The 25800-nt window shown below is 47.0% G+C and overlaps 1 protein-coding gene across 7 annotated transcripts in view; it reads left to right on the forward strand.

The window, feature by feature from the left end:
• CTIF (cap binding complex dependent translation initiation factor) overlaps window positions 1-25800 on the forward strand; it is a 347978-nt gene that overhangs the window by 284531 nt on the left and 37647 nt on the right. For all 7 annotated transcript variants that reach the window (XM_073343500.2, XM_073343502.2, XM_073343501.2 and 4 more), the window contains one exon: window positions 24000-24155. In XM_073343500.2, the coding sequence (XP_073199601.1) occupies window positions 24000-24155 (156 nt within the window). The remainder of the gene's footprint in view (window positions 1-23999; window positions 24156-25800) is intronic.

The following is a 25800-nucleotide window of genomic DNA, read 5'->3' on the forward strand; positions in this document are numbered from 1 at the left end:
AGACTAATAGCATACCCCTCCCAGTTACTGCTCTGCGAGTGTGATGCAGGCAGCATCTGCTGATCCCAAGGAAAGCCAGGCTTGAAGAGTAGGGCCATAGCCATGTTTTAGGGAGAATAGTTGAGTTTCATAAAACCAGGAGGCTCAAGGAAGCACAACTAGGTTGTTTTATTGGAGAGTGAGTCAAGCAGCATGAACCAAGAATCAAATATGTGCCATGAGGGTATGAGAAGAATCAGGGGGAGAGTGGGCTGCTCCAGATGTCAGCATCAGCATGGGATGGAGTGTCATAAGCAGAGGAGCATAGGGTTGAGTCAGAGAACAGAGATAAGATAGAAGGGTTTGTCACGTGGGAGAACAGCCGGGGCGCAGGGGAGCCTTGAGTATGACTAAGGTGAGATTTTGTGCAGGGTTCAGTGAGTCCAATTTTTATTCTTATCACAAGTCTCACGACAATTGAGGTTTTAGTTAAAGCCCCAGCTGCTGCCATCTTCTTGTCACCTGAGAACCTCAGCTTTCCTGTCTTTAAAAAAGGAAGTTTCTGGCCCTTGTGTTTGCAGAGAAAAGTTGAGAATGTAAACCATAGCAGAAGGCAAACTTAAAAAAACAAAATGTGTCTATGTGACTTTGGGGGCCGGACACCTGACCTTTGAATGGTTGGGGTCAGTGATGCCGTGGGGTGTGAAATGGATGGGAAGCCAATGATGATTTGTACGAACGTGGGCAACATGTTCCTCCTGGTTCCCCCACTCTAATGAGGCACCCAGAGATCCCAAGCATGGGGCAGGTCAGGCAGAGGATCCTGTTAGTGAAACAGTCACTGTGCCCAGCCTGTTGGTGAACAGCTGCCTTGGAGAGGGCTCTGCTGCAGAGAGGAACTACAGCAATGCCCGGTGGTTTCATCTCTGCCAGAAAGCATGACTGGTGGTTATCAGTGTGAGGGGAGCCACTGACACTGAGACAGATGGGTGGTGACACAGGGCTGCCCAGACACATGGAAGAAAAGGGATGCCACCTTCCTGTCTGTGTTGTAGTCTGTTTCTTGATGCATAGGCAGTAGAAAGTAGAAAATTTCCCACACGCGTACTGGCAGGGTCCGAGGACACTTAGCTCCTCGCGGGCTCAGGCCCAGACTTGGCAAACTCTGATTGTCTAAGATATTGGGGAGGATAGGGCACTCAGCACCTCTGAGGATCAGGCGCTGCAGTAGTGATGTCGGGTTGAATGAGGTCGAGAGCCAGTGTGAAGAAGGAAGGCAACGCAAGGGGAAAAGACAAGTTCAAATAATTCAGAAGCAATTAAGCCTCTGAGCTGAGGGGAGCACAGGTCAAGGAGGAGGCCAAGCTATTTAAAACCACCTAACGTTCTGCAGGCATAGACCGGAGTGAGTCACCCATACAGCTCCAAATGTTCCACCTTTCTCCATTCGCTGGGGTATTGACATTTGGAGATCCTGCTGTTTGGTTAGGTCTCTGGGTCACAGCGACAGGGAAGGTTCAAGGGGAAAGCCCTAATATATATGCAAACACATAGCTGCCTTCTCTCTCGCTGGCTCCTCTTGCTGACTTGGCTGCACCCCGTAGACTCCCTGGCACCTTCGCCTTATAGAGAGGACACATTGCATGTGTGAAGCTTAAGGAAAAAGAATGCAGTGTGCTGGCAGATGCCAGCAGCTCCTACAGCTCTCCTCTTGCCTGAGATTGTAAGGCAAGCATTCCTGGGTGGGACCCGCTGCCCCCCTAGCCCTCCAGACGGACTGAGACACCTTGGTGCAGTGATGAAATTCTTGGGATCCCAGGCATAGAGGGGCTAGCAGAGGGGACGGAGAACCCCACTGGGATTTGTATTTGCCCACTGATGAATGGCTGCTGCAGGGAGGGCTCTGCAGTGGTATTTCTCAGTGTCGTGTGTGCCAGCAAATGTGGGCAAAGGACTCAGTGCTCAGAGGAGGCAGCGACAGGCAGGCGGGAGTGTGTGAGAGAGAAACAGGAGCCGAGGGCTTCACCTGTCTGTCTGGTTAATGATAGGCAGTGAGTTGAAGGAGGGGATCTCCCCTGGCGCCTATGCTGACCATGCCCAGGGGTAATGCAGAGGTCCCTTACTCTAGCCCACATTGCCTCACATCCACTTAATTAGTTAGCTTATTTTTTAAAATATATTTTGTAAGATAAGTAGGATCCCATCCCAAGCCCTGACACAAATATCGTGTCACAATAAATCTCAAATACAATGGACCACTCTTTCTACTGTAAAGCGAGTACATACCATCAGGTGAACCCCTCCCAGGAAAATCACATGACCTCTCCAGCCCTCTCCAAATGCCTGAAGAAGAAGATGGGCTCTACAGTGTGCCTGGGAAGTTAGCAGATCTGGACCCAGGTGGTGAGTTAATTCTAAAGCGGAGGACCCCTCTCAGAGAATGCCCTGCCAGCAGGTCTCTCCTGTTGATAGTGAGAGGAACCCAGTTCAAGCATCTCCATTGATTTCCCAAGGAAAGATCCTGCCAGTAACCAAGTCCCCAGTGAGAGAGGGCATTAGAGGTTAAAACTATCACCTTGAATTCCACCTGACCACTTGTCAGGAGCCAGTGCCGACCCCTGGGCACTAGCAGTAATATGCTCCTGGTGGAAAGATGCATTTAATGAAGAGCCCATGGCATTCTGCACTAGCTGAGGTTTCCAAGTGGGCTCAGTATGTACCCCCATGTAGAGGGCATAGTAGCAGGTGACAAAGGCATGGATGGATGTGCCAAGGCCCCTGTGTCGGAAGAAAAAGACCTCATTCTCCTTGCCTTGTGTAGATAGGACTTAGACGCCCTCTTGGCTATGGCCTGGGTTTTGGGGCGCTGCCCAGGATGTGGCATGCCTGTCTTACAAATGACGGCGGTGCTCCCACAATCAGGACACTGCTAGAAGTTCTGCCAACTCTTCCAGCTGCTCCCCTTAGCCCACCAGCTTGTCATGGTAGCCAGCTAGGCCTCACCTAAGCCCCAAGCTCCTCCTAGACACAGGGCTGTTTTTTTGTTTAGACTCCTGGATCTACTTCTACTGGAGTGGTGTGTAAGGGGTGTAAGTTAGTGTAACCTACATGCTGAGGGGGTAGAAGACGGTACAAGTGAAAGGTACAAGGGGTTAAAGTAGGGATCTCTGAGATGCAGGTTGGGGCAATGATCCAACCCCAGTGGAAAAACATACTGTCTGACTGTGAGCAATAGAGTCTGGATAAGTGAAGCCGAGAGTGGATTGCAGAAGCAGCCTGAGCAATAATTCACTGGAGCCTGTCTAATTACCTTGATAGTGTGTGTTGTCATTGTGGCCTCCTGGAGTCCTGCTGTTTTATGCCCACCACAGTTTGGCAGGACAATGCCAGCCTGGCGCAAAGGAACTCTGGCTGCTTGTTAAAGAACATTGGGGGTTTTCTTTTGAGTGCGACCGCTTCCCAACTTCCTTTGTCACATACTACTGAGAATTCGCCGCGTCTTGAGAAGCTGTCCTGGCGTTTTTGTGAGCACATTAGGAAGCACTTATGAACCTGACTTAACTGTCCGGTCACGTCGTAATTCAGAAATGCTCTCTCCCCCTCCTACCCCTCTTGCACACACGCAAATACACACACACACCCCACTGTCCCTCACACATGCCCCACTGTCTCCTCACCCTTTGAAATATCTGAACACGGCTCTGTTTCATCTGGCAACCGCCTGACTTTTCACACTACGCTGCAAACTTGTCTTATACGGCTTTCTAGAGCTTCAAATACTGGCTCAAGGCACAAAACCTACATTGACAAGATGGGGTTTTTTTTTTTCAAAATGCAGGGCACGGGGCTGCTGTGCTGTCAGTGTTATCGTTCCGAATGCTGCATCAGAGTGGGTTGTGGCTACGTTAAGTGACCATAAAATAAAGGTAATACTTCAAGGGAAACAGAGAGGGGAATTTCTTGTGCATTTGTATTTATCAGTGTCATTAATACATCTGCACCCTTCCTTAGAAATATCAACGATCATAATCATATCTGATCTTTGTAACAGTATTTTCACCCAAAGTGCTTTGTAAATAATTGTCCCCTTGGCTGAAAAGCAGCCACCTATAGGGTGGAACATGGCAGCTATTTATTATACACGCAGTATTTTAGAGCAGCAAGTGAAGAAGAATCCAGCCGAAACTCCTGGAGGGATTTTAGGTAAATCGGACATGACCCAAAGAGGATACCATGTTAGCAGCCTTACTTCTGTGAAATGTTCTTTCTACTGAACACAAGTGGTCATGACCCGTGTTTTACAGCTCATCTGAAAGATGACTACTGTGATACTGTAATTATACTTTAAGTAGATGGGTGCAGGGAGTGGAGGTAGACAGTGTAACTTACATGATGGAGTAATCCTAAATGGAGGCAGTTTAAGTGACACAGCGGAGTAATTCACTCTACTTTCATCTCTGGAGACCTGTATTCCAATCTCGTTTGCTGGTCTCATCCTTATCCAGAGATTACTTTTCCACTCTATTCAATTTCTATTAACAGAACTGATTATAGATCCCAGTTTGCCTCCATCCCACACAAATGTGATGTGTTTTCCCCCCACTGTCTGTCCCAACACTTCAAGGTCTCCACTCTTCTGTTTTTGACATGGGCCTTCATTTTAAGGGAATTTGTCACTGTTTTTCAAAGCCAGCTTCCCAGTGCTTAATTTGTGCTGGCTGAGGCATGGCATGGCTGAGCCCCGGAATCTCTAGGCTTGGCAGTTCATCGCCCCGGCACCCCTGGGCTTGCTGAGTCAGATATGAAAGTAAAATAATTGCTGGAGCTCCGGCACCTAATTGCTTCAGCCTCGGCATCTCTTTCATTACAAATTAAGCGCTACAGCCTTCACTCACCCTTGGTTGATTTGAAATCTGTTGCCTGCTCCATTGTAGAAATGTCTCTCATCACTGTGTGTACTGGACATTTGGGCATCATTACCCATCTCTACTTGTGAAGGGCCCAGGAAAGGAAACAACAGGGATATCTTGTAGGTCAGGATTGGCAGAGGTATGTGGGGAAGATGGCACAGTTCTGCCTGCATTATACCTGGTTTTAAGCAGGGTGGGTTCGTCTTGAAATTCCACAAGCACCAAAATCACTTCTCCCTTCCCCCTAATAGCTGGAATATGACAAAAATTTGTATGAATTTAACCCAGGACCTGGAAGGTGGGGATAACAGCAATAAAATGGGAGGACAGCTCTCTCTGCAAGTTGGCAAAACCCTGCGGAAGAAGAATTTTAAAAGAACGGGGGAAAGAGTTCTCCATTCAATCAGTGAGCCCATTGAAGAGCTGGGTCCCTGCCTTTTCTGAGCAATTAACGACCTGTTTCCAAAGTATTGCCATAGCAATAGCTCTCCATGCATTAGCCTTCTTTTAAACCTCTCTCTATAATGTGTTATCTGCCTGTGTCACTTATTACAAATGCTAACGTATTGCAGCTGAAATAGGGATTAGAACAATGCATAAGCTAACCACAATTCCTTCCCACCCCAGGATCATGTACTCTTTTTGGGATTTGACTGCAACTGAATTCTGCCCTTCTCCGTCTTCAAGAGGAAAGAAAAACAATAGCAAGAGAGTCTGTGATTTGCATGGGGCTTTGATCTTTTCCCTTCCCCCTCTTTTTCCCTAGATTCCCTCCCCATACAAGAGTCCCTTTGCAGACTATCCCCATAGATTCAAAGGGTCACTAGAGAAGGTTCTGCATTAGAATAACAGTTTAGTACTATACATGGTATTTGCTGGTCTTCTCATCCAGATTGTGTCTATCCCATTCTCTTATTCATCTGAGAGCCTCTACTGAGAGAGTGCTCCAGGATCTCTCGCTCTGGTAGGTTAATGCCAACACTTTTGTATTTGAAAATCCATTTTTATATTCCCACTCAGGTATTGTAAATTAGTAGTTAACCAGCTGTCTGTCCACTTTTCTCAGAGAACTCAGGAACATTACTGAATAATGCCATATAAGGTGGGTAATTGTCATAATCCCCATTTTACAGCTGAACAAACAGAGGCACAGAGAGGTTACAACCAAAATTTCCTTAAGTGTCCACTAAATTTGCTTTCCCAGTTTTAGGGTGCCCAAATAGAGACACCTAAATACCTGATTTTTCAGATGTGATGAATACCCGCAGCTGTCATTGGCTTCAGTCGTTGTATCTCTGAAAATCAGGCCCTTGGTGTCTCAAGGTAGGCACCCAGACAGTTGAAGAACCTAAAATTGTTTTGAAAATTTGGTCCTAAGTGACTTGCCTAGGATCTCACAGCAAGTCTTTGGCAGAGCCAGCAACTATTATCCCGATCTTCTGACCTTAGCCTATTACCCACCCTCACCCTCCTCATAACCACGTACAATGGAGAAGAGCAAGTAATATTTCTTCACTGAGCAGCGTGTCCTTCTTGTACAGGCAGGACTTAAGAAATCCACTTCCCAGTGGGAAGATTCCTCTGGTGACTGTAGGATCTTAATGCCTGGTCTGAACTGGGAACTTACGTCGGCATTGCCACATCACTCAGGGGTGTGAAAAATCCACCCTCCTGAGCGATGTAGTTAAGCTGACCTAACCCCCGATGTGGGTTCTTCCATCGACCAAGCTCATGCCTGTTGGTGGATCACTTATGCCGATGGGAGAACCCCTCCTGTCAGTGCAGGTGGTGTCCACACTGAATTACTACAGCAGCACAACGGGAGCCGCTGCAGCTGTGCCAAGGTGGTGTTTCAAATGTAGACAAGCCTTAAGCAAGCTGCTTCTGGAGAATTTACAGCGTTCTTAAAAAAAAAAAAAAAAAAAAAAACCTTTGAATTGTGAGTCTAAATGTGACCTCAGTATAAACTGACCCACTGCTGCTTTTCTGAGCCTGCAGACAACGGATGTTCATAGCTCTCCCAACACCATGCAGCAGCAGAATGAAACTGACAAGGCAGGTCACTGCTTCGGTGCCCTCTGGGTAGCTGCAAAACTGTCAGAGGAATGTTAGCTTTATGCTGCTAACATGGATGCAGCTGAGGAAATCTCTCAGCCTGGGCAGAGGCAGGCAGTGTAATTAGTCACAAGGGAGGAGGACTGAAAAACAAAGAGTAATGAAGAGGTTGAGTAGTAGAGACCTCAGCCAGGGGGTAGAGGAGCGGAGAACTTATTTCTCAGCAGTAAAAGTTCTAGGGAGGGCAGAGTGCAGGCCCTTCACTACTTCCAGGGAGTGTTGGAGTGTGTGGAAGAGGGAGAAAGCTCCTTTCCCTTCCAGCAGCAGGTATCTGAAGGTTCATATTTATTAGACACCGGCTAACCAGAGGCAGATAGCAAAGATGGAGCCCACAAGCAGGGTAAAGGGAGAGCACCCTGGTAGGAATCCAAGAAATCTACTCTGTCCTAGCATCTGGTGATGACAAGAGGGCTGAACTTATCACCAGGCTGTTCTCCTGGACCCTCTTTCATATCTGCCTCTGGTCATAGTTGACTGGAGTATTGTTAAAGCCCTGGCCACAGAATTTCCTGTTTTGTCAAAAAAAAAAAAAAAAGAAGTCTTGTAAGGATTTTGTGGCTAAAGAATAGCACTGGTTGTCAGGAGATCATAGTTGTAGTCCCAGCTCTGCAGCATATTTGCTGTGTGACCTTGGGCAAGTCACCTCAGTTCTCTCTCCCTCTGTAAACCAATGCTGATGATACATGCCAGCTCAGAGGGCAGTTGTGAGGCTTCATTCATTAACGTCCAGAAAGTGCTTAGAGATCCTTGGCTGGAAGGTGCTGTAGGATCGCAGAGTGCAGTGGTGGTGATGGTGCTGAAAGGTACACTTTAAAGGCAGCTGCTTGCTCTTGCAGGTCCTGCCAAAGTAGATGAAACATACTCAAAAAGGAGGAGAGAGGAAACCACGTATGACAATGTAAATGTAATTATAGCTTAGAGGAAACACAGTGCTGAGAGTCTGGTCGAGTGAAATGCAGTAGGAATGCTGAAGCACAGAAGGTGCAGAGTTGAGGTTCAATACAGTACCCAGGGGTTTAGATGGTTATCCTGTGCCAAGTTTTCAATAGCTCTCCTGTGCTATGGTAATAACAACAATGCTTATGTTACACTCTCCACTCATAGTTTCCAAAGCACGTCACAGAAGTAGTAATATTCCCATTTTACAGATGGAGGAACTGAGGCACATACGTGACATGCTCATACAGTGAGTCCATGGTAGAGCTGAAAATAAAACTCAGGTCCCTGTGATCTGCCTACTAGGCCAGGGGTTCTCCACCTTTTTCTTTCTGAGCGTGTCACCCCCCACCCCCCCATGATATAAAAACTCCACGGCCCACCTGTGCCACAATAACTGGTTTTCTACGTATAAAAGCCAGGGCCGGCATTAGGGAGGCAGCAAGCAGGGCAATTGCCTGGGGCCTCTGCCACAGGGCTCCCACGAAGCTAAGTTGCTCAAGCTTTGGCTTCAGCCCCAGGTGGCAGGGCTCAGGGCCTCGACTTTCTGAGGTGGGGCTTCAGCTTTCTGCCCTGGGCCCCAACGAGTCTAATGCTGGTCTTGCTTGGGGGACCCCCTGAAATCTGTTCACAGCCCCACAGGGGGCCATGGACCCCTGGTTGAGAACCATTGTACTAGACCACAGTTGCCCCATCTGTAAATAAAGCTGGTCTGTTTCTGAGACTGATTTATTCTGATTTGGCTTCTCTAACCATTCAGTTGCAGTGGCTTTTCTCTCTCTCCCAACCCCCCTACATCCAATTCTGCTTTTCCTTTTCCTCTACAGTGTTAATAATCCCTGGGACAGGAATGGCACAGTGCTCTCTGGAGCCTGGAATTTTAATAGGACTCATCACTTGCACTCCTATTCCTCACAAAACTAAGGATAGAAAATCCATCCGCTGTTGCAAGGGCTAAAGCAACTTCTACTAATAAATCCAGTCTTGGCTCCCCTCTGGTTGCTGCATAACTTTAAAAAAAGAAATTCAGGTGGATGCACTTGTGCCCTCCCCTTCCCCCACAGATTACAGCCCCTTGCTGAATACAGCAATGGGCGGTTGGTTACTCTTATGCAGAGCAGAAGTGTAGATTTAGTTTTGTAGATCCATATTTACTGTCAAGAGCCTGAAAGTCTCACCTGCAACTCCGTTGGCTCCAAGATGTCAGGGGACTCACAAAAGAGCATCTGGCTCCCCTCGCTGTTCTCTTCTGCTTTTAAGCAACATGACAATGTAGGACTTGACAGGCCTGGATTTTTGCAATGTGTGAATGCAGAAAGAGCTGGCCGGGTAAGCTATCGATGCAAGTTTTGCTCATCAAGATAAGTGGCCCCTCTCTCTTCCTTCTCTGTATTTTCTGTATGAAATTTGTGGGGTGTGTGAAGAAAACAGGTTAATGGCCCTGCTGATTTATGATGGGTTGATCCAGAGGATAAATACAGCAAAGCCATTGTGTACTTCAACCATTAGCCAGAGTGACCAGCTTTTCGAGTACAAGGGGAGTTCATTCTCCATGATCCATTCACCGCTTGGTCTTTCTGCTGAGGCTGCCAGCAAAGGTGCTAATTCGAATGGCACCTGTTCACTGAGACCCAGACTGAGGCCATGAAAGCCACTTAACACAGACCAACAAACAGGCCTCAGATCCTCACTGCTTTCAGTCACTTCCCGCCTAGCCTGGATTTGTGCCAGCCTAGAGGTAAAAGACTCTGAAGCCATTACCTATCTCTGTTTATTTATGACTTGGGAGGGGGAGACAGGCACTCCCTCTTGGTCTCATTTTCAATATGGGACTGGAAGTAGGCAGTGCTTTAAAGTATGCCACCATCATGGCGTGGCCCTCATCTCCCATCTTGAGAGCATGGTTTTTCCTTGATGCTGTCCGGTGGGTGGACCTGGTTTTATGCTTTACCCTAGGAGATTATGAGAATCCTCTGAGGGACTTTATTGCTCCAACATTGGGACACTCTGTCAGTGATCTGCGCTGCTCCTCATAACTAGCAGATGCCCACAGGCAGGGGCACTTAGAACCATCCAATCCTCTTAGTCACAGGGCACCACGGCATACGTGTGAAGCAGCGGAGTGGAGTGCTAGAGTGTCCTTAGGGCACTTGACTGAGGAGGGGGGAAGGGCAGCCTTGAGACAGACGGGAAGAACGATCTGGTGGCTAAGGCACTGGGATGGACTCAGGAGAGCTGGGTTCAATTTCCTCCTCTGTTACAGACTCTCTATGTGGGCTTGGGCAGCTCACTCACTGTTTCTGTAAAATGGAGATGATAATATTTCCTTTTGCGCACCCTTTGCCTGTCTTTGTCTATTTAGACTGTAGGTTCTCCAGGGCAGGGACTACTTACTACAGTGCTTAATGGGACCCTGATTTTGGTTAAGGCCTCTAAATGCTACTGTTCATAATAGTTTGAGTCCTAGAGCATCCAATGGTGGGGTGGTGTTGGAGTGGGGTTTGCCACAGTAAATTTCTGAAGGGTTTTTTTGAAAAGCAGTGGGAGGGAATTGTAATAACTAGAAACTGCATTTAATAGTCATCGGTAGCGGAGGTGAAAATGATCAAGGGCGGGTGCTCTCCTTGCTAGCGTCAGCCAGTTCTCTCCTCTGAGCTGTTTTATTTATTGCGGACACTTTCCAAGCAGCCATTTAAGGCTCCGGCCTTTTGTAGCACGTTGGCAATAAGATCAAGTATTTAGCACACTCTCTCAAGTTTTAATATAGTGCCTATCACCGTGATATCGAAGCTCTGTTTTGTTTTTTTTACACAGTGTTTCTGACTCAGTATTTCCTGCTTCCATGCCAATAACTAAGCAAACAGTACAGCTGCCAGAGGAAGAGCCATGTGTTTAGAGAGCAACAAGCTCAAATGTGTGATTTCTTTTTTTCCTTTATAAGTGCTGATGCTTAAATTAACCCTCATTTTGATGCCACTGTAAACTTTTACCCTCCAAATTGGTGCCGATCCAGTAATCCGGCAGGGAGTTACTGGGCACTGAACAAACCTATTTGGAAACCATATTAAAAGATGTTGCAAAGTTCCTAGTCGTGAATTATTGGCCTGGATGGAGACTTAAACACCCATAATAGAGAGAAGTGTAGGCTTCCTTGCCACCCCCAGCACCAACTCAGCTCTGCTGGCCAGTGCAAAGTAGAGGTGGGTCCAGGACAAGGAATCTTCCTTCCCCGGCCCCATGGGGAGGCCAGCACTGCCAGCTGTGTTAGCCCCTCCCAGTCCTTGTCCTCCGAAAGTACAAGGGCAGGGATTGGGGCTGGGCCCAAGAGAGTGAGAGCGGTTCCTTGTGATTTTTGTCCCTTTTGAGCACCCTCAGCAGGCCATCCGCTGCTAGCCAAGGGTAATTAAGCACATTCTTCACTCGGATTTGAGGCATCTCGTACATACCCCTGTATTGTACGTTGAGAGGTATAATTTGCCCTATCAGAGCTCTTCCTTCCAATCTGGAACCTCTTGAGATGCCCCTTACACTTTCCCCCATTTGCTGCGTGGTTTTGTAACGATCTTTTCTCCAGGTCATAGGGGTCCGTGAGATCAAGCCTGCTACCTGGTATAAATAGGATGTATTTTAATCTGTGGGCTCTGGAGGAAAGCAATCTGGTGAATGCACGTGGACTATCTGGAGTCCAAGACATCTTCAGATTAGTAATACAGTTCGTGTTTAAAAATATAGTCAAGCTGATGAAAGAGAACTTGCTCATTGGACTGGCATCACAACCTGAGCATGCTGAGCAAGCCAATCTGCCTCCCAGAGGTTATTTTTTCTGGGTTAAGAAAGTATTTCTATGGCAAATTAAATTTCATGGTGGGAGGGGGATTCTCTTACATTTTGTTTCATTATAACAGTCAGTGTGTATCCCAGCTTCATGAAGTCTTTGCCTCTTTGTTCCACTTTAGAATGGTGTTTTTATGGTGAACACTCACACGGTAGTTTTCAGCGTCCATTCTTCCAGCAGAGCTAATGCATAGTCAACGAGAGCGGCAGCGCAGGCTAGTGGTTAGGGCACTGGACTATTGAGTCGGGAGGGCCGAGTTCTATTCTCAGCTCTGGCACTGACCTGCTCTATGCCGCCATCTCTCTGCTCCGCTTCCCACCCTTTGTCCATCTTGTCTTTTTAGACTGTGCATTTGCACAGTGCCTAGCACAATGGAGCTCTGTCTCAGTGGGAGCCCTTTGTGCTCCTGTAATGCAGTCATTTTGGTTGCTGGGAGTTTTGTGGCCAATTGAGTTGTTTTTTGAAATCCAAATGGAATTATGTCCTTTTCTCCCAACGTCTGCAGTGTGATCATAGAATCATAGAATATCAGGGTTGGAAGGGACCCCAGAAGGTCATCTAGTCCAACCCCCTGCTCGAAGCAGGACCAATTCCCAGTTAAATCATCCCAGCCAGGGCTTTGTCAAGCCTGACCTTAAAAACCTCTAAGGAAGGAGATTCTACCACCTCCCTAGGTAACGCATTCCAGTATTTCACCACCCTCTTAGTGAAAAAGTTTTTCCTAATATCCAATCTAAACCTCCCCCACTGCAACTTGAGACCATTACTCCTCGTTCTGTCATCTGCTACCATTGAGAACAGTCTAGAGCCATCCTCTTTGGAACCCCCTTTCAGGTAGTTGAAAGCAGCTATCAAATGCCCCCTCATTCTTCTCTTCTGCAGGCTAAACAATCCCAGCTCCCTCAGCCTCTCCTCATAACTCATGTGTTCCAGTCCCCTAATCATTTTTGTTGCCCTTCGCTGGACTCTCTCCAATTTATCCCCATCCTTCTTGAAGTGTGGGGCCCAAAATTGGACACAGTACTCCAGATGAGGCCTCACCAATGTCGAATAGAGGGGAACGATCACGTCCCTCGATCTGCTCGCTATGCCCCTACTTATACATCCCAAAATGCCATTGGCCTTCTTGGCAACAAGGGCACACTGCTGACTCATATCCAGCTTCTCGTCCACTGTCACCCCTAGGTCCTTTTCCGCAGAACTGCTGCCTAGCCATTCGGTCCCTAGTCTGTAGCTGTGCATTGGGTTCTTCCGTCCTAAGTGCAGGACCCTGCACTTATCCTTATTGAACCTCATCAGATTTCTTTTGGCCCAATCCTCCAATTTGTCTAGGTCCTTCTGTATCCTATCCCTCCCCTCCAGCGTATCTACCACTCCTCCCAGTAAAGTATCATCCGCAAATTTGCTGAGAGTGCAATCCACACCATCCTCCAGATCATTTATGAAGATATTGAACAAAACCGGCCCCAGGACCGACCCCTGGGGCACTCCACTTGACACCGGCTGCCAACTAGACATGGAGCCATTGATCACTACCCGTTGAGCCCGACAATCTAGCCAGCTTTCTACCCACCTTATAGTGCATTCATCCAGCCCATACTTCCTTAACTTGCTGACAAGAATACTGTGGGAGACCGTGTCAAAAGCTTTGCTAAAGTCTAGAAACAATACATCCACTGCTTTCCCTTCATCCACAGAACCAGTAATCTCATCATAAAAGGCAATTAGATTAGTCAGGCATGACCTTCCCTTGGTGAATCCATGCTGACTGTTCCTGATCACTTTCCTCTCATGCAAGTGCTTCAGGATTGATTCTTTGAGGACCTGCTCCATGATTTTTCCAGGGACTGAGGTGAGGCTGACTGGCCTGTAGTTCCCAGGATCCTCCTTCTTCCCTTTTTTAAAGATTGGCACTACATTAGCCTTTTTCCAGTCATCCGGGACTTCCCCGGTTCGCCACGAGTTTTCAAAGATAATGGCCAGTGGCTCTTGCAATCACAGCCTCCAATTCCTTCAGCACTCTCGGATGCAACTCGTCCAGCCCCATGGACTTGTGCACGTCCAGCTTTTCTAAATAGTCCCTAACCACCTCTATCTCCACAGAGGGCTGGCCATCTCATCCCCATTTTGTGATGCCCAGCGCAGTAGTCTGGGAGCTGACCTTGTTAGTGAAAACAGAGGCAAAAAAAGCATTGAGTACATTAGCTTTTTCCACATCCTCTGTCACTAGGTTGCCTCCCTCATTCAGTAAGGGGCCCACACATTCCTTGGCTTTCTTCTTGTTGCCAACATACCTGAAGAAACCCTTCTTGTTATTCTTGACATCTCTGGCTAGCTGTAGCTCCAGGTGCGATTTGGCCCTCCTGATATCATTCCTACATGCCCGAGCAATATTTTTATACTCTTCCCTGGTCATAAGTCCAACCTTCCACTTCTTGTAAGCTTCTTTTTTATGTTTAAGATCCGCTAGGATTTCACCATTAAGCCAAGCTGGTCGCCTGCCATATTTACTATTCTTTCGACTCATTGGGATGGTTTGTCCCTGTAACCTCAACAGGGATTCCTTGAAATACAGCCAGCTCTCCTGGACTCCTTTCCCCTTCAAGTTAGTCCCCCAGGGGATCCTGGCCATCCGTTCCCTGAGGGAGTCGAAGTCTGCTTTCCTGAAGTCCAGGGTCCGTATCCTGCTGCTTACCTTTCTTCCCTGCGTCAGGATCCTGAACTCAACCAACTCATGGTCACTGCCTCCCAGATTCCCATCCACTTTTGCTTCCCCCACTAATTCTACCCGGTTTGTGAGCAGCAGGTCAAGAAAAGCGCCCCCCCTAGTTGGCTCCTCTAGCACTTGCACCAGGAAATTGTCCCCTACGCTTTCCAAAAACTTCCTGGATTGTCTGTGCACCGCTGTATTGCTCTCCCAGCAGATATCAGGAAAATTAAAGTCACCCATGAGAATCAGGGCATGCGATCTAGTAGCTTCCGTGAGCTGCCGGAAGAAAGCCTCATCTACCTCATCCCCCTGGTCCGGTGGTCTATAGCAGACTCCTACCACTACATCACTCTTGTTGCACACTCTTCTAAACTTAATCCAGAGACACTCAGGTTTTTCTGCAGTTTCGTACCGTGATGTTTTGTTCATCCTCATAAGTGCCATGCTGCTAGTGAAGGATGCTGTCTAAAGGCCAGATTCACATTGGCACTAGACCCTATGCACCACTTAAGCTCAGCATGGAGACTGCATGAAGGGTTTGGCAGGTTGAGCAGCCCCAGTTGTTTATATAGAATGGGAGCAGAAGGTGAACATGGGGATGGTCTGGGAGTGGGCCAGAAAAGCCAGTGGGAACTGCAGGTGTTCAACACTCTTGAAAGGCCAGGTCAACTATTTGGTGTCTAACTTTAGTCACTCATGCTTGAAAAACTTGGCCCCTACTTAAAATGTATTTTGAAATCTACCGAGGATTTATCCCAGCTTCCTGCACATTGGTGATGTGAGAGCCTTCACTAATGCAGCCTGAAACAATCTTCCTGTATCTCAGCACCTCATTGACCTCACCAGCTCATCTCCAGTCTGCACACAGAGCTCTCTCCCCCAGCTTTACCTCTTGGATTTCCATCTCAGAAACTATTTATTATTTAGCAGTAGAAAGCATTGTGGGGCACTGTGCATATGGAAGATGCTACATTAAATAAAGTTGTTTGGACACAAAATGTCACATACATGCTAAGCATGATAAATAGAGCTGAGTGACTAATTTGATACAAATAATACATTCAACTAATTTAGTGCTTGTGGAATTTAGGGCCAGTTTCTCCCTCCAGTGATGGATGTCATTGCTACCTATAATCCTCAGGTGGCCGAAGCATTCTGATGGCATGCTAAATGCCTGGAAGTGCCTGAGATCTGGTTTCTCTGAACCAGAATGAATATTCAGTGCTAGGATATCTTCATTTTCATTTGCATGCAGATCTGAAAAGAGGTTTCATGACCCTGATCAGGTCAAAGGGATGCAGTTTATAGGTCAGCAACCAAGTCCACCCTAAACCTTAATTTAATTATATTAAATCAGCAATTATTCACAGTTTTAACGATCAAAACCTGACTTTGTCAAAATCCGATCTCTAAAATGGATGTTCCTTGCAGTGCCTGACAGAAGAAATAGGATTTGACAGAATTAGGACAGGGTTTTTTTTATTACCCCAAAAAAAAAAAAAATCTTGTCAAGCTAGGAATGTAGATTTTAAAGTTGCATGGATATTTAAAAAATGCATAGTGTGAAAATGCACGTCTGTCTAGGCTAGAGTATAGAAATTGGCTCTTTTTTCTCTTTTCAGTCACCTTTCTAATGTGTATGTGTATATACTGCTCTCTATATATTATTAATATATATTGCTTAGGGGTAGAGCAAAGGAGAATGGCTTGTACTAAAAGCTACAGGACAACGCGGTGATAAAGACTGAGGTCTCTTATACTTAACCTTGCAGTTGAGAGACAGGAGAGCCTGCGGGAATGTTCCTCCTTTTCCTGTGAGCATACAGAGCCTTACTTACACAGATAGTTCTGCTCAGTTACACCAGTGTAAATCCATAGTATCTCCAGGGGAGTTACTCCAGATTTACACCAGTACAAGCCGAACTGGGCTTACAGTCTCCCCATAAATAAAACAAAAATGTTGCTCTCTTGCTAGTTACCCTTCTCCATCAAGCACTGCTTGTATTCTTGCTATAAACTATGGAAATGCTGAAGAAAGAGTCCTTAGCTGGTCCCGGTACCTGGGAGGTCATCACATGATGAATCCCTTAATGTTCCTAAAGTGCTCAGAGGAGGAGACGTGCTATTTAAGCACTTAAAAAATAGCATTTATTTGCATGCCAACCACCTACAGGCCTTGCACAGAGCACACAGGAAGATACTGTCACAGCCCCAAGGGGGCCTACCTGATAAAAACAATTCATAGAAGAAGTCGGTGTAAAAAACACAGTGAGGTTTTTAAGAAGGGTTCAGTAAAAGCTGCTTTACCTCTGTCAGCAGGGATGCTTCAGTTAGAATAACAGAACAGCTGGAAAAGGTAGCCACCCTGACTTAGCACATTAGTTCTTATTCGAGCGTTTCAGAGACAGCTGTTTGCAGTGCGGACTGTGGCTCGGAGGCTGGCTGTGCTCTAGGTGAATGGGGCCGTTGGCCGATTGTGGTCCGAAAGGGCTCCATTGTCTTCTAGATGGAGGACAGCGTGAGACGCAGATGAGTGATCTTATGGGTGGGGAACAAATGAAACGGCAGTGATCCAGTGAGGCCTTTTGTGTCGCTTGGAACAAGGGATTTGCTCTCGTGGAAGCGCTGGATGCTTTGAGAAACCGATAGCCAGGTCCTGGTGTTGAGTGGCTTGGTGTGCAGTGTTGCCAGACCATGGTTATAGGAAAGCTCGCAGCTGCTTTTCTACACAACGGGCTCTGCTGGTTGTGTGGGCTTTCTTTGTTTGCTCCTTGGAATGGGGAGCTTTATTTCTATCCTTGCAACACCCTTAACTGTCAGCACTTAACATAACAATACTGTGGGTACAACCAGGCATAGTACTGGTACGGGCCATGCAGTGTCCCCCAGGACAGCCTCTGCCACTTTTGATCTTCTCCAGAGCAAGGGGTGCAAATCAGGCCAAGGAGTGTGCAGGTTTCATTGGAAGAGTTCATTAGTGAGTAGGTGAAATTGGAGCCCGAATTAATTTTTTGTTTGTCTGGTTTAGGCTGTGAGTAGGCTACAATTGTAACAGAGTCAGGAGACCTGGTTACTGTTTGGTTTAAAGCTGTAGAATGGGCAGAACTGAATGGTGTCCCAGAGATATGAAATAGGTCTAAGAGAGGTGTGAGTTCTAGGAGGAACCTCATCTAAATGATGCTGACTCTGAATCATAATGATTACACCTTTCAGGCCAGGTTTTCTACAAACTTAAACAAGTAGTTGCAGAAACAAAACACTGCAATTGTGCATGCAAATCCCAGATAAACAAGGGATAGAAATAGCTATTGACTTAAGTCCCCTGAATCATTTCCCCACATTGTAGAAGGCAGTAGTAACTTATAATAAAAGTTTATTTACTTCATCATCATCATGTTCCCATTACGTCTCTGGCGTTTAGGGCAGTGATGAAGCTCCTCCACTCCTGTCTGTTTCTGGCAAATCTTTCAATGATTCCCCAGCTTGCCCCAGGTTTTTCAGCTGGGCTTCCACAGCTCTTCCCCATGTTGTTTTCAGGCGGCCTTGTTTTCGCTTGCCTTCAGGTGTCCATCATATTGCTACTCTGGTGATGGAATCCGTTTCTATCCGAAGCACATGACCAATCCATCTCCAACGCCTCCTGGCAATGATGGTGCTCAGATCCTCTTGGCTGCACTGTGTCAATAGATCCTGGTTTGAGATTGTTCTGGGCCAAAAGATACGGAGGATTTTTCTGAGGCGGTTTGTACGGAATGAAGAGAATTTGGACATGTCATACTTTCTCATTCCCCAGCATTCTGCACTATAAAGTAGTGTTGAAAGTATGCAACTCTGATAAATCTTGAGTTTGGTTTTGGTGTTGTATTTGGATGATTTCCAGACTATATTTAAGCTCCTGAAGGTGTTCCTGGCTTTATTGATTTTGTTCCGGATGTCCTGGCTTGTTTCTGTCCTGGCTGATGGTGCTGCCCAAGTATGTGAATGTTTCTACATTGGTGAGAACATAAGCCTCTATCCATACTGGTGATGGTGAGGCAATATTAAAGGTCATGATATCTGTCTTATTGCAGTTGATTTTCAGTCCAATTTGCTGGCTGAATGCACTGAGTCGAGTTGTTTTTTCTTGTATATGGAGTTGGGTATGTGATAGGAGAGCGAGATCATCTGCAAAGTCCAGGGCTTCAAGGGATGAGAAGAGTGTCCATTTGGCATGTCTTCTGTTGTACGCCACATTACCCAGTCAATCGCAATGCTGAAGAGGATTGCAGACATGACACACCCCTGACGTGCTCCTCTTTTGACTTCAAAACTGAGCTCACTGTGATCAACACTGCATGTAAAGTTGAAATAGAAGCTTCTGATTACGTTGATTATACAGAAAGGAATTCCATATGCCACAGAATATGCCATAGCCTGGTCCTGTGAATGCTATCAAAGGCCTTCTCAAAGTCTATGAACTTTATGTAGAGTTGCTGTTGCCATTCTAAGCACTGTTTTATTATGTTTCGTAGAATAAAGATGTGGTCTGTGCATCCACGCCCTCTCCGAAAACCAGCTTGCTCTTTTCTGAGAATGCTGTCAACTGCCTCTGATATACACTGGACTATGTTCTTACGCAATACTTTGCTGGCACAGATAAAAGTGTGATACCACGCCAGTTATTGCAATCACTGAGAGTTCCTTTCTTTGGTATCTTCACTATAACCCCATTGGTCCACTCATCTGGCATTTTTCCCCTTTCCCAGACTGATGTAAATAGAGGGGCCAGGATGCTGCTAATTTAGGATTTACCTTGAACAATTCTGCATTCAAGTTATCCTTGCCAGGAGCTTTCCCATTTTTTAAGGATTTGATGGCTTGAATGATCTCTTCCTTAGTTGGGGTGTCTGTGTTGATAATAAGATCTTCTTCTGCCTCCTGGACATTTGCTTCCTCTTTAGGTGGCTCCCTGTTCAGCAATTCTTCTTGTTCTTTTTCTTTGGTTGTTAGTAGGTGGCCTTGTTTGCTCCTGATGAGAGTGGTTTTTTGGTGTCTGCTGTTTACCATTGATAAGCTGCGTCATTTTGTAGACTGTTCCTTGTTCACCACGAGCAGCTGCATCCTCTGTTTATGTTGCCAGATGATGATTGATTAGTTACTTCAGAATGGCCTTAATCTACCTTTGGTCTTCATCATCATCATCAGCCCTAGCTTCATCATCAGCCCTAGCTTTTATTATCCGTAGATCTCAAAGTGCTTTACAAAGGAGGGTAGTATTATTATCCCCATCCTACAGATGGAGAAACTGAGGCACACAGAGGTGAGGTGACTTGCCCTAGGTCACCCAGCAGGCAATGACAAAGCTGAGAATGTAACCCAGGTCTCCTTAGTCCCAGTCCAGTGCTTTACCCCGCCCCATCTTTGCTCAGTTGTCCCAATGACAGCTCTGCTATGAATCAAAGGAAGTTTATGACCAAAATATTTTAGCCCTGGCCCCATGCTTTTTGTGTCGCTGATAAAGAAGAAAAGATGTTTCTGCTTCATAGAACTTACAGTCTAAAAAGCTACATATTACAGTTCAGATACATCCAGTGGTAGTCAGGATGAATCTCAAAGCAGGGCAGATGTTTGTATTTTTAAAATGAATTTCTTTGGAGGCGTTTCTCGGGAAGGCTTTGCTGAAGGGGAGTGTGTGTTAAGCAGGAATTTGAAGGAAGAGCATGTGGTGCAGTGTCCCTTAAGTGTTCTCTGCACAGTTCCAAAACTGCATCCTAACTCTCCATGCAGTTTCCCAATAATCTGCTATGAATTACTTACAGTAAATAAGGAAAGGTGTATTTTCAGCTTGAAGTGTTTGAGCTGGCAACAAACCCACCTCTCCGGACACGATCAAGATATAAATCTCCCGGAATTTCTTATTTAAACTGTAAGGTATCCCAGCCTGGGTTTTTTATGATAGGTTTTTAGGGATGATAGAGGGACTGCCTCCTTAAGGAAGCTTAAAAATACAAAACCAAGTTTCTGCATGGACCCATTGCATCTCTCAAGGTGAATCCGCAGGGGAGTTGAATATATACATGGCTCTTCCCCCTCCTCCGCCCTCCCCCCCCAAGCTTGCATGGAGCCATTTTTGGCTTTGCAATCTAAATCACTGTGCCAGAGTTCATGTGGTTATCCCAAGCGGCTAAGAATTTCCCAGAATGCCTCGGGAATCTTTAGACATTAAATGGCTTTTAAACTGGATTGATGTGGTTCCATGCAGGAAATAGCAGTGCCTCAGTAAACATTGTCAGGCAGGAAACTGGGGTTTACATGGAAGCCTCAGGATTTGGAGGGGAAGACATTGGAGTTGGTGGAGGGTATGTGAGATCCTGCAGCAAAATGCCAATGGTTGGATTGTGACTAGCACTGCTTGGCTGTGTAAGGAGATGATGAAAGTCCAAGGAGCCTTCCTCTGCTACACCGAAGGTGCAGTGCAGCTAGGAAGTGTAAACCCCCCATGAAAGTAGAGCCTGTGCTCCCAAAAGGGGAGGAGAGAGGACAAGGCATTTCTCAGGGAGCGCCCAGGAGGAACTCAGGCTGAGGAGAATGGAGCTGCTCCTACTGCAGTGCGGCTCATCCTCATTCCACAGGGATGTGCCTTTAAAGGGGTGGAGAGATGTCAGGCGCTGGCAGAGGAACCTCAGGAGTCGAGAAAGTGCCTGTCTCCATGGAACTGGAGCTGTCTTGCAGGCGGAAGCATTGAAAGCTACGAAAATCAAAGAATCCTCTCTACCTCAGCACAAAGCTATAAGCATTACGGGTGCTCGGAGATGCAGTCTGAACCATACTTTGCTTTACCTCTCCCATCTGGAAAGAATGTGAGCACAGTGGAGAAAGGAGGGCTAGTGGAGTGATCCAGTCCCAAAGGGAAGAGGTTAAGATGTCTAGGCATGTGGCCAAACGCTAGAGTGTTTTTATGTTTAATTGCTCAATAGTCACATTGATGTTTTTGTTCTGTCGATATATTTTTTAAACTAAACGTTGAGTGAAAGCTCTAGAACAAGCTATTAAATAACCTCAAGGGAATGGCACACTTCAGAAATATCCTTTCCTGCAAGGACTGTGACGCAGGAGTGTGCCCAGGTGCTGTAGAACTGGAAGAGACGTAGGACCAACAGAAGGTGCTTCTATAGCACTGACACCTCTGGATGGGTTGTTGGCAGTGGAGATTGAACCTGGGAATCTCTGGATCTTAATGAATTAGCCTCTGCTGCCTGAGAGGAAAGAACCAAGGCTATAGAACAGGGGTGGGCAAACTCTTTGGCCCGAGGGCCACATCTGGGTATTGAAATTGTATGGCGGGCCATGAATATTCACAGAATTGGAGGTTGGGGTGTGGTAGGGGGTGAGGGCTCCAGCTGGGGATGCAGGCTCTGAGGTGGAGCTGGGGATGAGGAGTTGGGGGTGCAGGAGGGTGCTCTGGGCTGGGACTGAGGGGTTCGGAGGGCGGGAGGGGGATCAGGGCTGGGGAAAGGGGTTTGGGCGTGGGAGGGGGTCAGGGGTGCAGGCTCCGGCCAGCACTTACCTCAAGCAGCTCCCAGAAGCAGCAGCATGTCCCCTCTCTGGCTTCTACGTGAAGGCGCGGCCAGGCAGCTCTGCACACTGCCCCTGTCCGCAGGCGCCGCCCCTGCAGCTCCCATTGGCCGCTGTTCCCAGCCAATGGGAGCTGCGGGGGCGGTGCTTGGGGCGGGGGCAGCCTGCAGAGCCCCCTGGCTGCCCCTATGCATAGGAGCCTGAGGGGGGACATACCGCTTTCAGGAGTCACGCGGAGCGGGGCAAGCCCCCAATCCCATTCCCCAGCTGGAGTGCCAGAGCGGGGCAAGCCCCAGACCCTACTCCCTGCCGGGAGCTTGAGGGCCACATTAAAATGTCTGGAGGGCCGGATGCGTAATTTGCCCACCCCTGCCATAGAGGGCCTACCTTGGTGGCCTACCCACCACCAGAGGGGGACAGAGGGCTACACCAAGTGGGCAAGGCTTGTGCTTCCAGCTGGAGACTGAATGCTCACTTTTGAGCATTAGGAGGGCACCGATTGACGTCTCTTGAGTCTTTTGCACATATTGTTGCATAATAAAATAAATCACAAAGCTCTCACTTGGGTTTCTTCAGGAACTGCTTCACTTACATGCATTTAAACATCAGTACTTCGCACTTTATAAATCAGTACCCTTCTCACTGGTGGTTCTTCTGCACAGCTGTCTCCACACTGCAGGTGCAGATTAGAGCATTGGGTGCAACAATCTATCGCTTTTAGTTTTTATCAATAGGAATAAACTGATGTAGAAAAGATACTTAAATAATTAGCATTTTAGTTGCTGGATTTCATATATGGAGCTGCACACACATTGAACACACACTTCGCCTGTAGTTTTTTATGTTATACTTGAGAATGAACTTGTTCTGTAATTTTTCTCGGCATTATGTCGACTAAACTATAATCATAAAGAAAGGTAATTAAGAGTGGAAATAAGCAGGCTGCTGTGATATTTCTTGAAACAAGCTGCTATAACATCAGAAAGGGGTTTAGGAAACATCCCCTTGTCCTGAGCACTATATACACTTGGATTATAGCATCATAATTTTTATTTGGTCACTGTAAAAGTAAAGTACCAAATTTCCTGTTTAAAAAAGGTTAAGATTCTATTTTATTGTATTTCTGTTTTTCTCTGTCATTCTTTTCTTCCCCTGTCCCTCACCTGTTTATGTTCTCACTTTCTCTGCTTTGTTAGCCACCATTATTATCTATGGATTAGACTAGAGGGCCAGTGAAGAGAGACATAACTCGCTGTGCATCTGATCCTGACCTTGCATCTGGAGTTGCATAATTCCCACAATCCTTCATTGTGGCAACAGTATGACACAGGAGGGGGTGACTTTTTAATGCCAACATTGTACTCTCTTGGTCCTCATCCAGGTGGGCAGGGGGCCAGTCCCCTGCTGTAATTTAGAGGGTGCCAAGGAGCAGTTGCAGCAGCCAAGAATCACCAGCGGCCCAGGGAAGCCCTGGTCCTAGCACAGGGGACAATGTGGTCCCTATAGGTGCTAACTTTGAGAGAGGTGTAGACAGACTGAACTTATCTGTGGTGACATGAGTTCCCTTGAGCTGAAAAACCAGGCACTATGTGTGCTGGCTGCATGGCTCGTGTGCCTTTTGTGTTTGCCACACCCGTTAAACCAGCCCTATTTTTTTTGCATATTGAATTGAACACTCACATATGTTACAAAAGGCAGAAAGGCCAAAGGGCAATTGTTTCTATTGCATTGTGCAGCTGATGATGATATTTCTACAATACCTGCTTTATGCTGTGTTGAAATTTCAGCCACTGCACTTACACTGAGTAATCTGCATGCTCATTACTAAAGAGTCAGTCTGTCTCTCTCTGTCCCTCCAGTTTCAATTTCCTCTTTTCTTAATTCCCTCCCTAGACAGCCATTGCTTCTTCCAGTGAGATGTGGTTTTGCTGATGCCGCCTGTTGTCTGTCCCTTTTGCAGAAAGATTTCACAATGCGGGAGGAGCTGCAGCAGGGCGATGTGGAGCGTTGGCTGGGGTTCATCACCTTCCTCTGCGAAGTCTTCGGCACCATGAGGAGCAACACTGGGGAGCCCTTCCGAGTCCTTGTCTGTCCCATTTATACCTGCCTCAGGGAGGTAATGCCTCATTTTCTCACCCGTGTATTAGCTAAGCTGTTGATTTACAATTCTGATAGTGTCCTTGGTTATTTATTCTTTCTTTTCGATTATTAACATCCCCCCCCCATCTATCCCTTTGAATTATTCTGTACTTGCATGGGTTTTTGGATCCTTCTGTCCCTCACAGCCCTTTGAATTAAAGCTCAGAGTCCCAAGATCCCATCCTTAAGGACACCAATCATGCAGAATCCAGCAGTACAAAAAGTGTTATAGTTCTGAAAGGTAAATAATGCCTAAATCCAAACCACAGGGGACTAGGACATGCAGAATCATCTCACAGAGGGCAGAGTCTGAGGAAAGCAAAAGAGTGAGCTGCTGTTGTTGTTTATATTATATTAAAATAGCACCTAGCGACCCCAACCAAGATCAGGGCTGTATCATGATAGGTACTGTATAAACTCATGTGGTTTATCAGAAGAGACAATCCCTGCCCTGAGGAATCTACAGTCTAAATCAGGGTTTGGCAAACTACGTTTTAAGCCAGCCTGCGAGCTCCCTCTGGGGAGCAGTGTCTGGGGCTTGCCCCGCTCCAGCCAGGGAGCAGGGTTGGGGGCCGCACCATGCAGCTCTCAGAATCCACGGCATGGCCCCGCTCTGGCGCTTCAGCTGGGGAGCTGGGTCGGGGGCCGCTCCACACAGCTCCTGGAAGCCGCAGCATGTCCCCGCTCTGGCTCCTACGTGCTCCAATGACCCCCTCCGACGCTCCAATGAGCACGTAGGAGCTGGAGAAGGGACATGCCTTTTCTTCTGGGAGCCGCTTGAGGTAAGTACCGCTGCGAGCCTGCACCCCTGAGCCTCTCCCCACGCCCCAGTCCCCTGCCCCAGCCCTGATCCCCATCCTGCCCTCTGAACCCCACTGTCCCAGCTCAGAGCACTCTCCTACACCCCAAACTCCTCATCCCCATCCCCACCCCAGAGCCTACACCCATCAGCCAGAGCCCTCACCCCACTCCCGCATCCCAGCCCGGAGCCCCCTCCCACACCCTGAACTCCTCATTTCTGGCCCCACCACAGAGCCCTCACCCCCTCCCACACCCCAACCCCAATTTGGTGAGCATTCATGGCCCGCCATACAACTTCTATTCCCAGATGTGACCCTAGGGCCAAAAAGTTTGCCCACCCCTGGTCTAAATTGTCAAGACAGACAAAAGATGGGAAGGAAAACAGGCACAGATAAATGAAGAGACTTGCTCACACAGCAGGTTTGTGGCAGCGACAAGATCAGAACCCAGGTCTCCTGACTCCCAGGCCAATGTACTATCCACCAAACAACACTGCCCTCCATCATTTACATGAGATGGGGGGATAGATAGAAAGCATGGTGGGACCCCGACCTTTAATGACTTTGGCAGAAGCCTCCGACTTGCAAATACAAAAATAAGCTAAAGTGTTAAAATATTATCTAAATGTTGAAGAGAATTTTTTTCCAGCCAGTTTTAAAGCTTTTATGCCTTCTGCTGCTTGTAGAAGACATTTTTAGGAAAAGCAATCATATGGCCCATTTAATGGAGTTGTGAATCGCAATTTCATCAGCTGTGCCTCTGTAGCCCCATTCAAGAACAGAGCTAAATAACTGGCAGTAAGATAAGTTCTGCTCTTGAAA

Source organism: Lepidochelys kempii, chromosome 5 (genome assembly GCF_965140285.1).
Source record: "Lepidochelys kempii isolate rLepKem1 chromosome 5, rLepKem1.hap1, whole genome shotgun sequence".
Lineage (NCBI taxonomy): Eukaryota > Metazoa > Chordata > Testudines > Cheloniidae > Lepidochelys > Lepidochelys kempii.